General features: G+C 32.0%; 1 protein-coding gene across 1 annotated transcript; it reads left to right on the top strand.

The window, feature by feature from the left end:
• The first annotated feature begins 5,118 nt into the window (after nt 1–5,118).
• LOC134708064 (uncharacterized) lies at nt 5,119–9,005 on the top strand. Its single transcript, XM_063568359.1, has 3 exons — nt 5,119–5,388; nt 6,423–6,510; nt 8,132–9,005. The coding sequence occupies exons 1-3, from the start codon at nt 5,202–5,204 to the stop codon at nt 8,643–8,645; spliced, it is 789 nt and encodes a 262-aa protein (XP_063424429.1). The 5' UTR covers nt 5,119–5,201; the 3' UTR covers nt 8,646–9,005.
• The last annotated feature ends 3,718 nt before the right edge of the window (nt 9,006–12,723 follow it).

Raw genomic sequence — 12,723 nt, 5'->3', positions numbered from 1 at the left:
AGTACACAAGAGGCGTCTCAACCAAGTCTTATAGTTTAATCATTTCTATAAAATGGTAAAAAGATTGGATTTATCCTTTAATTTATGTTCATATATTGTAAAGGCTGAAACATCCTGTACTTTAACAGTTTCTGAATTATGTTTAAAATTACATAAACCATAAAAGAATACTTGACATGGGATAAATTTAACTTATAAATTTATGTCACCTTTTAAATTATCCCACCAAACTAACAGGGTCTATAATTATTCGACAAAACGCAGAACGGTATAAGCTGGAAAAACTTGTGTTTTATTTAATGAAAAACATTGGAGTTTCATTGATTTTTTTCCGTCATGGTATGCAGTGAGCCTGGAACTATATCAGACGGTTACACGACGTCTACGAAGAGTCGTTATGGCAACCATGAAGCTGTGGGATATATCTGTCACCAAGGTTACAGTCTGGTCGGAAGTCCAATAATTACCTGCAATGGATCTCACTGGAGCACACTACCAGAATGTACTTTAAATATCAAAGATGATGGTAAGTATATACATGTATTATGCACATTAATTTAAAAATAAGAAAATTTTGTATAATTTCCCAATGAAACAAATAACCACCAGAGTTAAAATAAAGTGGTAGAGAGCAATTCTAAGCCCACCATACGAACGCCATCACTAGTTGGTTAATCGTTCTTAATATCCGTTTTACAGATGATATAGGATATGTTCTTTATGTCGTAACTACAATCCCCTTCCCTTTTCACTAATGTGACGTACCGAATTAGACTATATACCGGGCTTATGATAATATGAGCAACGCGCGCGACAGGTGCTACATTTTTTTACCTGTGAGGCAGGCTCTGCTACCCCTTCCGGAGCACCTCAGCTCCCCCACAGTGTTTTGCGGTGTTCGTGTTGCTTAGTATTTTAATTATTTTTCTACGTCGTGTCTTGTGTACTATTTTTTGTCTGTTTGTTTTTGTTTTTTTTTAGACATGGCGTTGTCAGTTTATTAACGATTTTGTGAGTTTGAATGTCCTTCTGGTGTGTGTCGGCCCTCTTTTTACACAAATTAGAAAATTCATACCCTATAGTCGACTATAAAAGGCCCCGAAAAATGTAAAACATTTATGCGCCTATTTATTAGTAAACAATAACGAAAACAAATCTACCGGGGTTAATATGAAATTAAAAGATGTGCTATGATTGAAAATGAAACAAAATACCTACAAGAGGTCAAACAAAGTGGTAGTAGGCAAATGTAGAACAACCGTACACCCTTCAACAATGAGGAAATCCCATACCGTATAGTCGATTATAAATTAAAGGGCCATACCTTAAAAATGTAAAACATTTAAACGAGAAAAATTAAAGGCCTATTTATAAGTAAACAATTTACGAAGAACAAATCCAACGGGATACATATAAAATAAGGAGATGTGGTATGGTTGACAACGGAAATTGGTAGTTGGTAAATGTATACCAACTGTTACCCTTCGACAATGAGAAAACCTCATAAAAGTCTCAGTTACATGAAAAATATAAAACGAACGTAAAAAATAACGCCTTATGTACCAAACAATAAGTCATTAACAATTCAGTAGACTAATACGAACATTTTTAGTCGTATTTTTCTTTTGAAACCGTCTCAAGGCTCCTGACTTGACACAGGTGCGTTATTGTACAAAAGGAAATGTGGCGGGATTAAACATGTTTGTAACTTCTCAACCTACCCTTAATCTAAAAATGACTGGTTTTTTTTACGGTTTTCATTTATTTTAAGTATCTTCTAAAATATTGAAATTTCACACATAAAAAAAGGTTAAGAAAAGAAAATGCGAGTTCAAGTTCAGGTGAACTATTTTCTTTTTTTCATATGCGTTACAAACATTTTACCTGAATGACCAACCAGTGCAAATCAGTCTTCAAGTATCATGTAGGGCAAACTAATTGTGATCTATAATAACATTATTGTATATACAAGAGATAGATTAATATGAGAAAGATAGTTAACAATAACTTCAGTACAAATACGTCAATATTAAAATTGAAAATAACCCCATCTTATTAATAAGTAAGAATATCAGGTACAGTAACAGAAAAGAGAAGATATGTTACGTAATGTCTTATTCATTCTGAAGACCCAACCCTGTAAAGTAAACCATTACGTTCTTCAAATACATAATTTGATACGTTCAAACAAATTTCTTTCCATATTTCGTGATTTTTGAGTTATAGTGAAATCATTTCATAAAGATTAATGCCAACATTGTTGAAACATGTTCTCATTAAACAAGTCCATATAACAATCCTGACGTTTCTGGAATTTTATATAAAGATCCCTATTTGAAAGAGGCATTTCAGGACATATGTCAATATATATCAAATCTTATTCTTTTGTTTGAAATATGTCTAGACAAATACACTAAAGAAGTTTAACAATAAGTAGATTATACGGAAAACTAATATTGCTCACCTGATGCATAGAATGGAGACGTTTGTTTGGCTTTTTGGGATTGTTATGAAAGTTAATATGCAGATTATCTGAATCTTGAAGAATTCATAAAAGAGAAAGGCGAAAGACATCAAAGGGATATCCAAAATCATAAGTCGAAAAAAACCCAACTGAAAATGACATGGGAATAAAACTAAAACAGACAAAAGGACGAGCAACATTGAACCAAACGCAACATGAAAACTTGTCCCACGCGTGTCTGATGGAAAATATACCAGAAAGCATATATTATAAAAAGAAGATGTGGTATGATTGCCAATGAGACAACTATCCACAAAAGACCAAAAATGAAACAGATATAACAACTATAGGTCACCGTACTTTGTGCATTAATATCTGTGTCAATCGTCTAATATCGACGTCAATCGTTTTAACTAGAGAAACAATACTCTAAAGTATTTGTATTTTAAATACTGAAAGTAAATTATATTATCGATATTTATTGTATCATATCGAAAACGGATATATTTGACCAGCTGCTTCATAATTTTATTAAATAGACATTATTTTTATTAATGATATAAATCTCTTAATTATAAATACAACAGTTTTTGTGTTAATATCACTTTCAGCCCAAAGTCTAATTTGTGGTTGTCGGTTGTTATTGGCAAATAAACAGAGCGTTCGAAGAGAACAAGAGACATTTGGACTAGTGAATTAATATTTGAGTCGAACGGACTTGCCACGTTCGGGTTTTCATACTCGCAGTGTTGGCAGGCTAATAATGAAGTACATGTAGATGAACTTACTAGACAACTCAGTCAACGATGCCAGTCACTAGTCTAAGATGTGTTTTAACTTTTGTGTGTTGTTGGGTTATGGACGAACATCTCACATCTCTCTTATTATAAAAATATAATATATATAAAGTAAAAAAAAAAAATCCTTCGTGAACATCAATATTAGCAGCGTGAAAAGTAATAAGCGCATGTTTGTAAAAAACATGGATTTGTAATATACATAACAAACAAAAACTAGAAAAAAAACACCTAAATACCAGTATAAGCTTTATCGCAATATACGTCACAAACTCCAACGTAAGTATTGAAATAAATCACATTCTTTAAAGTACTTAGTTCACAGTTCAATCGATATATAAATTGATATGAACCAAAAGTATATGTTAGGTTAAACTTCACTGATGTGATTTTAAATAGATTTATGTTGCAAATCTGATTTTATATTATTGTGTAGTGAAAATTTATTATCATAAACAAATACGAGCATGAAAAATGTCATTCTCATTACAAGTAAACTTAACGATAAACTAATTGTTTGTGTCAGTTTCCTTGGTCGCCATTTCTTAGCTGATTAGATATATTTGTATTCTGGAAGTAAAGTAAGAAAACTAATTGAATTTGTTTTGTTGGATTATATACAACCTGTTGGTATTGAGTATTTTTCACTTACAAATTTGAAATGAACAATGCTTATTATTGCTTTTAAGAATCAAACGAGATTAAAAAAAAAAAATCAACGGAAGCTTTAAATAAGTTTATCGCTTTTTTATTCAGATTCAACACTCTAAAACAATAAATTCTAAAGATGATAAAAAATGTTTAAAAAAAACCTGAAAACCGAACAAATAAACAACAATATAAATGAAAACATTACAACCAGCTTAAGCGTTCTAAGAACACGGATTTGAAAATTACAGTGATTTACTAGAATATGTATCATAGAAACAACTCCCGAAGCAAGTTTGTTGACTAAACTAAACTTTCCATGAGACCTGTGTTGGTTGGCGAGTGAATGAGCTTCGGTCCTTGTTTTGAATGTGTATAAGAAGATGTTAGGTATACGCAAATGTGACAGCAAGCCAATGACAAGAAAAATAAGCAGACATTCATTAGATAGTCTGGAATATATACAATATAGATTTAAATGAATAAGTGCAAATTGCAGTAGAAAATAATGTTCACGAACTACCACACCCAAAAGATGTTATCCAAATAACATTTAGTAATTTGGTGTGAGTATGGTAAAAAGAATTCAATGACTGTATATTAAAGATAATGACTTATGTAATTGGACAAAAAGCAATTATTACAACTCTGCTGACAAATCTGACAGCAGACTATTAACTGTTTTCTGTATATCATTTTTAGGATTTGGTGTCTAAAAGTTTTAAGTATTTGAAACTTTTTGTCTCGATTACAATATGAAGGTAACAACATATCAGCCATGTTCTCTGAAGTGATATCACATGTTTGATTTGAGGTTTAAGGTTGATATCGCTGCTTGCAAATAATCAATCCAAGAAAACCACTGTCGTCTTGTGCATGCATGAAATATTTGCTACTGACGTTAAGCAATCAAGAATCAATCAATCAGTTAGAAAACCTGTTATTCAGTACTAATAACATGTTTTATTGAAAATTATATATTTTTAAATCAGTGAACTCTACTAAAACTACAATTAACTAAAAGAACAGTTTCTTTTCTGTGTGAAAGGTAAAGCGTTTTATTATATAGTAATGAAGTATTCAAAACTGGTAAATTGTCAGCAACGAAACCTTTATCAAGTAAATTCTTCAAATCGTGATATTGACGGACTGTAATAAATTTCCCTTTACTTTCTTTGGGTTTGTTTGATTTGCAGTAACCGTTGCCAATTAGTCAGTAGTACACAAATACTATCTTTATTTTAAAAGTACTGCGAAGTATATTTAGTCTATTATACACAGTGATGTAGAAAATGTGTAGCACTCCGGGTACTATTCCTCATGGATTCCCCACGGGATCTAAATCTGCATATGCTAAAGACGATGAAGTGGGATTTGTGTGTCATGATAGTTATAAACAAACGGGGACTCCAACAATAACATGTAATGGCACACATTGGATTGGTTCACCTAAATGTTCTTTGGATTTTATTGATGATGGTTAGTAAGGTTTTTATATTTGTTAAGATACATCAAATTAACCAAATTTTAAGGTAAAAATGAAAAGATATATAGATAAGATAAATAAAGAGATAACTTGAAGAACTAAAGTCTTCACACTATTTGTTTCGTTCACTATGTCGCAATATAAAATATATTGAAAACTACAGGAATATAGATACGGAAGACTCTGAATAATACACTTTTTAAATTGGTTAAAACGTATGTAAAAAAATAAAGTCTTAATCAATGTTTCTTATTGAAGATCAGCATCACTAACCGAAAAAAAAAATGTTTTTCTTCAAACACAATTCGTCGCTTTATCTCGGATATTATTTTGGGCTTGGTAAAAAATATCCTTCTTTCTTCATCTTTCAGAAAGTAAGAGAGAAAGAGAGAAAACAAAAGCCGCTGTTGACATTTATAACTTTATCACATTTTCCGAAAAACCTCACAACAATGCCGGTATAGCTATGGTTCGCATCCTACCTTTAAGTTTAAAACACGTATACAATTATTGGAGGTTGATGTACTGGACCTTGTTTTATATATAAAACTGCTGCGGAAAGAAATCAGAAATCTGTTGCAAAAATGAAGTTGAAGAATATGCGTGTGCTTAACATATGGTGTACTCAGTAGCTGCTGTATATGACTGACGACCGTACTCTAGAAGTCTTTTGGTTATTTGTGTACAAAATGTACGTGGGTTGCTTTCTCAATGATGTGAACCCTTCATCTCATTTTATGCATTGTACAAAGTAATAGGTATACCTGCCATATTCAAATCGAAGATTTGAAAGGTGTTAGCTTGACTTGTTTTCATACAATATTTTAAGAGAAAGTCGTAGGGAAGTTCAATACATCAGCATTTCAAATCCATCTATTTTTTTTACCACCGTTTTATTAATCTAGGTACATTCCAATTTCAATAAAGGCTATAACCCAAACACCCTCCTGTAGCAAGTCTGTGTGAGCATTTCTCATGGATTTGCATAAATTGAATTGTTAAAAAAATTGTTCTACTTATTTTTCAGTTTGGTTCTGGTTGCTGATTGGTTTAGGACTTTTGCTTACCATCGCTATTATAACAGCATTATGTTTGTATTGCACAAAACGACACAGGTAAGCCAACGTGCATTCTTTTAAAGAATCGGATATACTCAAGTAAAATGTATGTACAAACACAAATAAAAAAGCAGAAAAAAAGAAATATTAACAACCAAAATCGACATTTTTTTATTTCAATTTATATATATAAGGAAAATTAATATTCGACACTCATAACAATAAAATAGAGAATAGGAATGCATCGAAGAGTCAACCCGACCAAATAGCCGAAAAACAACCAATTGTTCTTTAACGCAGCGAGCAAACCACGCACTCCTAGGCGGGTTTATGCTGGTCCAAAAGTAAAAAAAATAAATGGAAAGCGCACACTACTATCTACAATGAAGTACAAACCTCAAAGATCTTCTATAGAATCATATTCAAAACAGTGTGGTCCTGGCTATTGATTGACGACCTAAACTATCCCATTGACTGGGACAGATTAGGTGAAAGTTTGTCGGAAACAATCACTGCTCACTATGTACTTGTTAAAGACACTGAATCTGTGGGGTCACCAAAGGTTCTCAACACCTAAATAAAGCAATTCGAAAAACTAATCCGGAATAATACGATGTATTGATTTATATCAATAATATAAATCAAAACATAAAGGTTATTCCTGAATAATTTTTCGAATTATTTTATTATTAAAGGCGTTAAGAACCTTTTGTGACCCCACAGTTTAAATTCTATAAAAAGTAAGAAGTGAGCAATGGTCGTTACAGACAAACGTTCACCTTATCTGTCCCAGTCAATGGGATAATTTAGGTCGTCAATCAATGGCCAGGACCACACTGTTTTGGAAATGATTCTAAGAATAGATGAATAGTCACAAGAACTTCTAAAATATGGCAGTAGAACTGATGCTAGTTAAAGGCGTAGATTCTTTTTTTCAGTAAAACTTTTGGAATATTTGGTTCTTCAACTGCAAACTTGATTTTATCTTTAATTATTTGTTGCTGTTGTAACTCAACAATTAATCAATATCGATATTATTCGAAAATGGTCGTTTAAACATTACACTAACAGTTCTGTCATATTTGAAAGAGAGAACTAGCCAATTTTTGTGTTTGAATTATTTCACATCATGGCTTATTTCAAAATGTTTTAAATCGTTACTGAAATATACTTCGACAGGACATCTTTACCATACAAACACTGTACCTAAAGTAAAGCTAAACAAAACTATCAGAAAACATACAAATTTTGGTTAGTAATTGATAGTCTTTAACTGCAATTGTAGCACTGAAAAACATATAATATATACAACTGTCTTTTTTTAATGTTGTCGCATCGTCTATTGAGTGCATTAAAATGTACATATGCACTTTGCTATTAAATTTTGAATACGTTAGGCCAACTTTCCAATTTTGACACTGATATACAGAGAAAATTGGTAATATAAATGAGAATGAAAACGGAGAATGTGCCAAAGAGACAACAACCCGACCAAAGGAACGAAAACATCCCAAGTCTACTAATGGGTCTTCAACACAGTGAGAAAATCCCGCACTCGGAAGCGGGGTTACGCTTCCTCCTTAACAATAATGCATATTAGTACAGATAAGTGGACAATAAGTTAACATTAATTGCTTCTTTATTTTTCGAAATCTATTTTTTCATTCTTGTCTTTCAGGTATCGTCGCCGCAATCGAGTTCGTGCTTTGAATTCTGATGACGACGAACAATTTGGCTGCTGTGGGGGATGTTGTGATTATGGTGGAAGTTGTGATGTCTGTGGATGCATTGATTTCTATGGATGCTGTGCGTTGTATGGTTGCTGTGGTTACCTTGGGGTGTGTAGTTGGTTTTTCGGTTGTTGTCGATGTTGTCGAGAACCACTTGAAAGTCACCGGAAAAGAATGGATGTTACCGGGAACGTTTTCTATATTAATCATCAAAACGTAACTCCAAGAATATCAACAAGGTGGGAAGAGCTGCCAAAACGAGGTCGATTATCTAAGAAAACGGCAATGAGATTAAAAAAGAAAAGACAGCGCATGCTTGAAAACCGAGATTATGTGTCAGAACGTGTCGAAAACCCTTTAAACGACGAAACGTATGGTAAAGTAAGAAGGAGTGCAAAAGACTTAGACATATGGTTGCCGCATTCAAATCCAGTTCGGAGTATTAATACTAGTACTAAATGAATAACACACGCTCTTGAGATGACTTTAATATTTTTTGTCTGATTCTAAGACATAGATGAAGAAGGATAACAAATTATCAAAACGGTGAATGTATATAATAATATTTAAAATTCAACCCATCTGTTGATGAATATTTAACAGACACAATAGCTTCAGCTTACTTAAAGTATTTAAGAGCAATCTTAATATCGCATACAGATAGAATTTATTTTATTATTGATTTTGTAAACATTTGCTTTCCCTTTAAAAAAAACCAACTACAATTTTTAAAGCGTGTTTTGTTTTAGTTTACTTAATTTTTACTGTGCTTCTTGTTCTACCAATGCTGGAGATGACAAGAGATTGTTTAGTTCAAATTATTGAACTAAAAAAAATTGAGAATGGAAATGAGGAATATGTCAAAGAGACAAAAACCCGACCAAATAAAAAAACAACAGCAGAAGGTCACCAACAGGTCTTCAATGTAGCGAGAAATTCCCGCACCCGGAGGCGTCCTCCCTAAACAAATATATACTAGTTCAGTGATAATGAACGCCATACTAATTTCCAAATTGTACACAAAAAACTAAAATTAAAATAATACAAGACTAACAAAGGCCAGAGGCTCCTGACTTGGGACAGTTGCTTATATGTACTGCTTAATCCCCCTTACAAAAACTGCTTTTGTTCGTTTAGAATTTTATGTTTATGTCAATTAATATGTAGTTTCTTTTTGATTGATCCCAAATTTATCTTTTTTTCTTCATTTTTAAGACATATAAACGTTTTGTTCCTAAATATTTCTTTTCTACAATTACCTTAGTCGTCCAGGAACAGGCTAAGGGTCCCTGTTTACAAAATGAACCATCTATCCAGGGGAAATAGAAGGCAATACGAATGTAGTCCACCTTTTACCTTGGATTTACAATTAGTGTAAAAAATATATCCATTTAATGTTAGAAGCATCTAACAGTTCTATACTAATTTTAAAATAGTAAGTACTACTAATAATAAGATACCCACACAAAAGATGTGAATTTACTACAATAAACATGATAGTTTAACTTTCAAATTTTATCTTAATAGAGGGTGTTATTTGGAAAAAACCCAACAATGCTTAACATATTAAGATATATTTTATGGGTTTTCCAACTAAATGTCAACAGGTGAAGAACAGAAAAAGCAAAATAGGGTTAATAAATAGCGTTAGCATGCATTTAATATACATAACGACTATTAGAAATGTATTATTCTTTTCCTTAACACAGATTTTGAATTTAGAAAGGTATCCAACTTTTTGTTTTTGTTTCATTCATATTTGTGTATTGGGTTCCTATAACAAAAAAGCACCATAACCATATGGGTAAAACATATATACTGATGATACCGATACATACTTGAGTTATTTCGCTTATAGGAATGTTTAATTTAATGCAACGTTTATCATGAACAGTGATTCTCTTTGTGATCTGCATTGCTTATAAGGTTACTAGTTTCTGTTTAATTGATTTTATTTTAACTTCTATATTTGTTCATGTAAAATTTAAGTTTAAATGTTTTATTGTCATTAAACTATAAACCAAAGCATCAAAGTTTTACATAACCACTACACACAACACACACACACGCGTAACAAGATAATAACTAGTATACAAAATTAAAAGTGTGCATACAATGTAAGGATAAAACTTACACACATCCGAAAAACTACAAAAACCTTATACTACAATAAACCTTTTAGTCACAGATGGTATTTGCTCGTTTCATCTACAGTGGCGCTCGAAAAAAAAACCCTAATTAAAATCCCAAACTCAGCATTAAGATGAAGAGAATTGCTTTAGCATAGATTACATTGAAAAAAAAGTTATGCAAAATACACGTAAGACCATCAATAACAGATTCAGAAAAACCTTCGTGTAACGAATTTGACAGTATTATATAAACAATACATCTACAGAAAAAAAACGTATCAATATGTCATACCAATTTACTTTGGGTAATATCCAGTTAACTGTCTCCAAAACAACGTCTCAGATTTCCAATATTGTGTCCTATCACGGTAATATATTTGAGACTTTTTGTAAAGACCTTATCAATTCATTCACGAATTTGTAAAATTGATTGATTTACTTTTCAACTTGACCTTGTACACAATAATTCATGTTAAATTCGTCCTTCACACCTTTTCTTCTGCGTTGCTGATTTTGTGCTGCGTTGCTGATTTTATTCTCCGTTGCTGTTTTTGTTCTCCGTCAAGAAGGACAGACTATGTTACATTTTGTACACCACTCATTGTTATGAAACACACACACTATAATTCACATACATATACTAGTATGATAAATGAAGAATAGAATAAATACGAAGTTAACTAAACGCAATTGTGTGTTTACGACACGAGTTATCTCGATCATGCTACGCGGTGCTAATTTTGACTTCTTATATAAACTAAATCTCAATCAAAGATTTGTGACAGCTACAAGTGCCTATTCGTCGAGTAATAGCCTAAAATGAAGATTACTAAAAGTTTTTGGATACATATAAAAAGAAGATGTGGTATGATTGACACTTTGACAACTCTCCATAAGAGACAAAATTACACCGAAATTATCAATTATAGAAAACCGTACGGCCTTCAACAATGACTAAAGCCTATACCGCATAGTCAGTTATAAAATGCCCCTTTTAAGTTTCCATGAGCGTAAGGATCATTGCTTTTTTTGCCAACTTCCAAACCTCCCACCTCCATCCCCAATGTTTGGTTTCTCTCTTGACAAAAACAGTGGCAATCAATCAGTTTTGAATTTATCTTAACAGTTTAAAATAGTTACAAACTATTTTTCATCTACTTATTGAAACATATTTAAAAAAATCAAAATCGAATGTAACATTTTATTACAAAAACACATGCCCTAGTTTCTGTGTGATATGCAAATATGGTTATGTAACAGATTGGGCTTAAAATAGAATGTTGAAATTATAAACATGAATCTTTACATCAAATTCCTTTGTTCCTGTGACTGATTGATTAGTTTCCGTTTTTAGTCCTTGATGATATTTAGTATGTATAATATGATTCCCTGTGATGTATTGTTGTATGATATATATGTATTTTACAATTTGTTATGTTTTTTGTTTGTTGTGTGTAGTGAGCCTTTTAACTGTATGGGCTTAAGGTGCTGTTTCAATTATAAATGAAGTTTATTGACTTTATTGTACCTTTCATTTCAACTCAAAAAGCTATGGCTGACGGAAAACCAACAATATTTTTCGTATAATTCTGAACGTATTTTCAAAAATATAGAGAAAAAACACTGGTCTCTCTTAGATTTTTGCTTTCTGGATTTTGGAATGTGATAGCCGTATTTCAATTGATGAAAAAACTGGATCCTTTAATGTACTTAGCATAATGAATATAATTAAGAACAAAGTAGACTATTTTGTTGGTGATAGTATGATTGCTACACATATTCCTAAAGCTCAATTGTTTCAACGTATTTGCCTTTTCATTAGCTGATTGATGCTCAATGAAGAGCAGTAGATATGCACATACATATTGAATAGTATCTACCTGTGATATGCACATACATATTGAATAGTATCTACCTGTTCGTGTTATTATGAATATACCATGTTGTGTACAAGACTGAATCGATGTTCAAATAAAGGTAACAGTCCGCCGTAGGTTGACCCTAACCCGCGCAGACCATTATTACTTCTATATAACGTAAGAAGATGTGGTGTGGTGGTGTTGTTTCAAATGGAAACAAGTTTCCAACATTGGTCAGTCTTTTCATTTTTTCAAATGCCTCTTGCTTCAGAAAAGAAGCAGCACATGTCAGTTGTATAAGTATCTTTGTGAACCGATGCTCTCTCTGACAACTGAAAGGAAGCACCCTTCACAATATCATTAAATCGTTTTTCTTTTACATAAATGCCTTCCAAATATAAAAAAAAGTACAAAGTTTTTGTAATTACATATGACTTTTTATTCGTAATAATCCTAAAGTTTTTCTTACTGTAACATAGTTCCGATAAAATTGAAAGGTTCACTTGTTAAATAGTTTCTAAAATTATAATATGACGTGCTTCTTTCGCT

This window comes from Mytilus trossulus, chromosome 1 (assembly GCF_036588685.1).
Source record: "Mytilus trossulus isolate FHL-02 chromosome 1, PNRI_Mtr1.1.1.hap1, whole genome shotgun sequence".
In the NCBI taxonomy this organism is placed as follows: domain Eukaryota; kingdom Metazoa; phylum Mollusca; class Bivalvia; order Mytilida; family Mytilidae; genus Mytilus; species Mytilus trossulus.
Note: the sequence above shows the minus strand (reverse complement) of the source record. Positions and strands in the feature narration are given on the sequence as shown.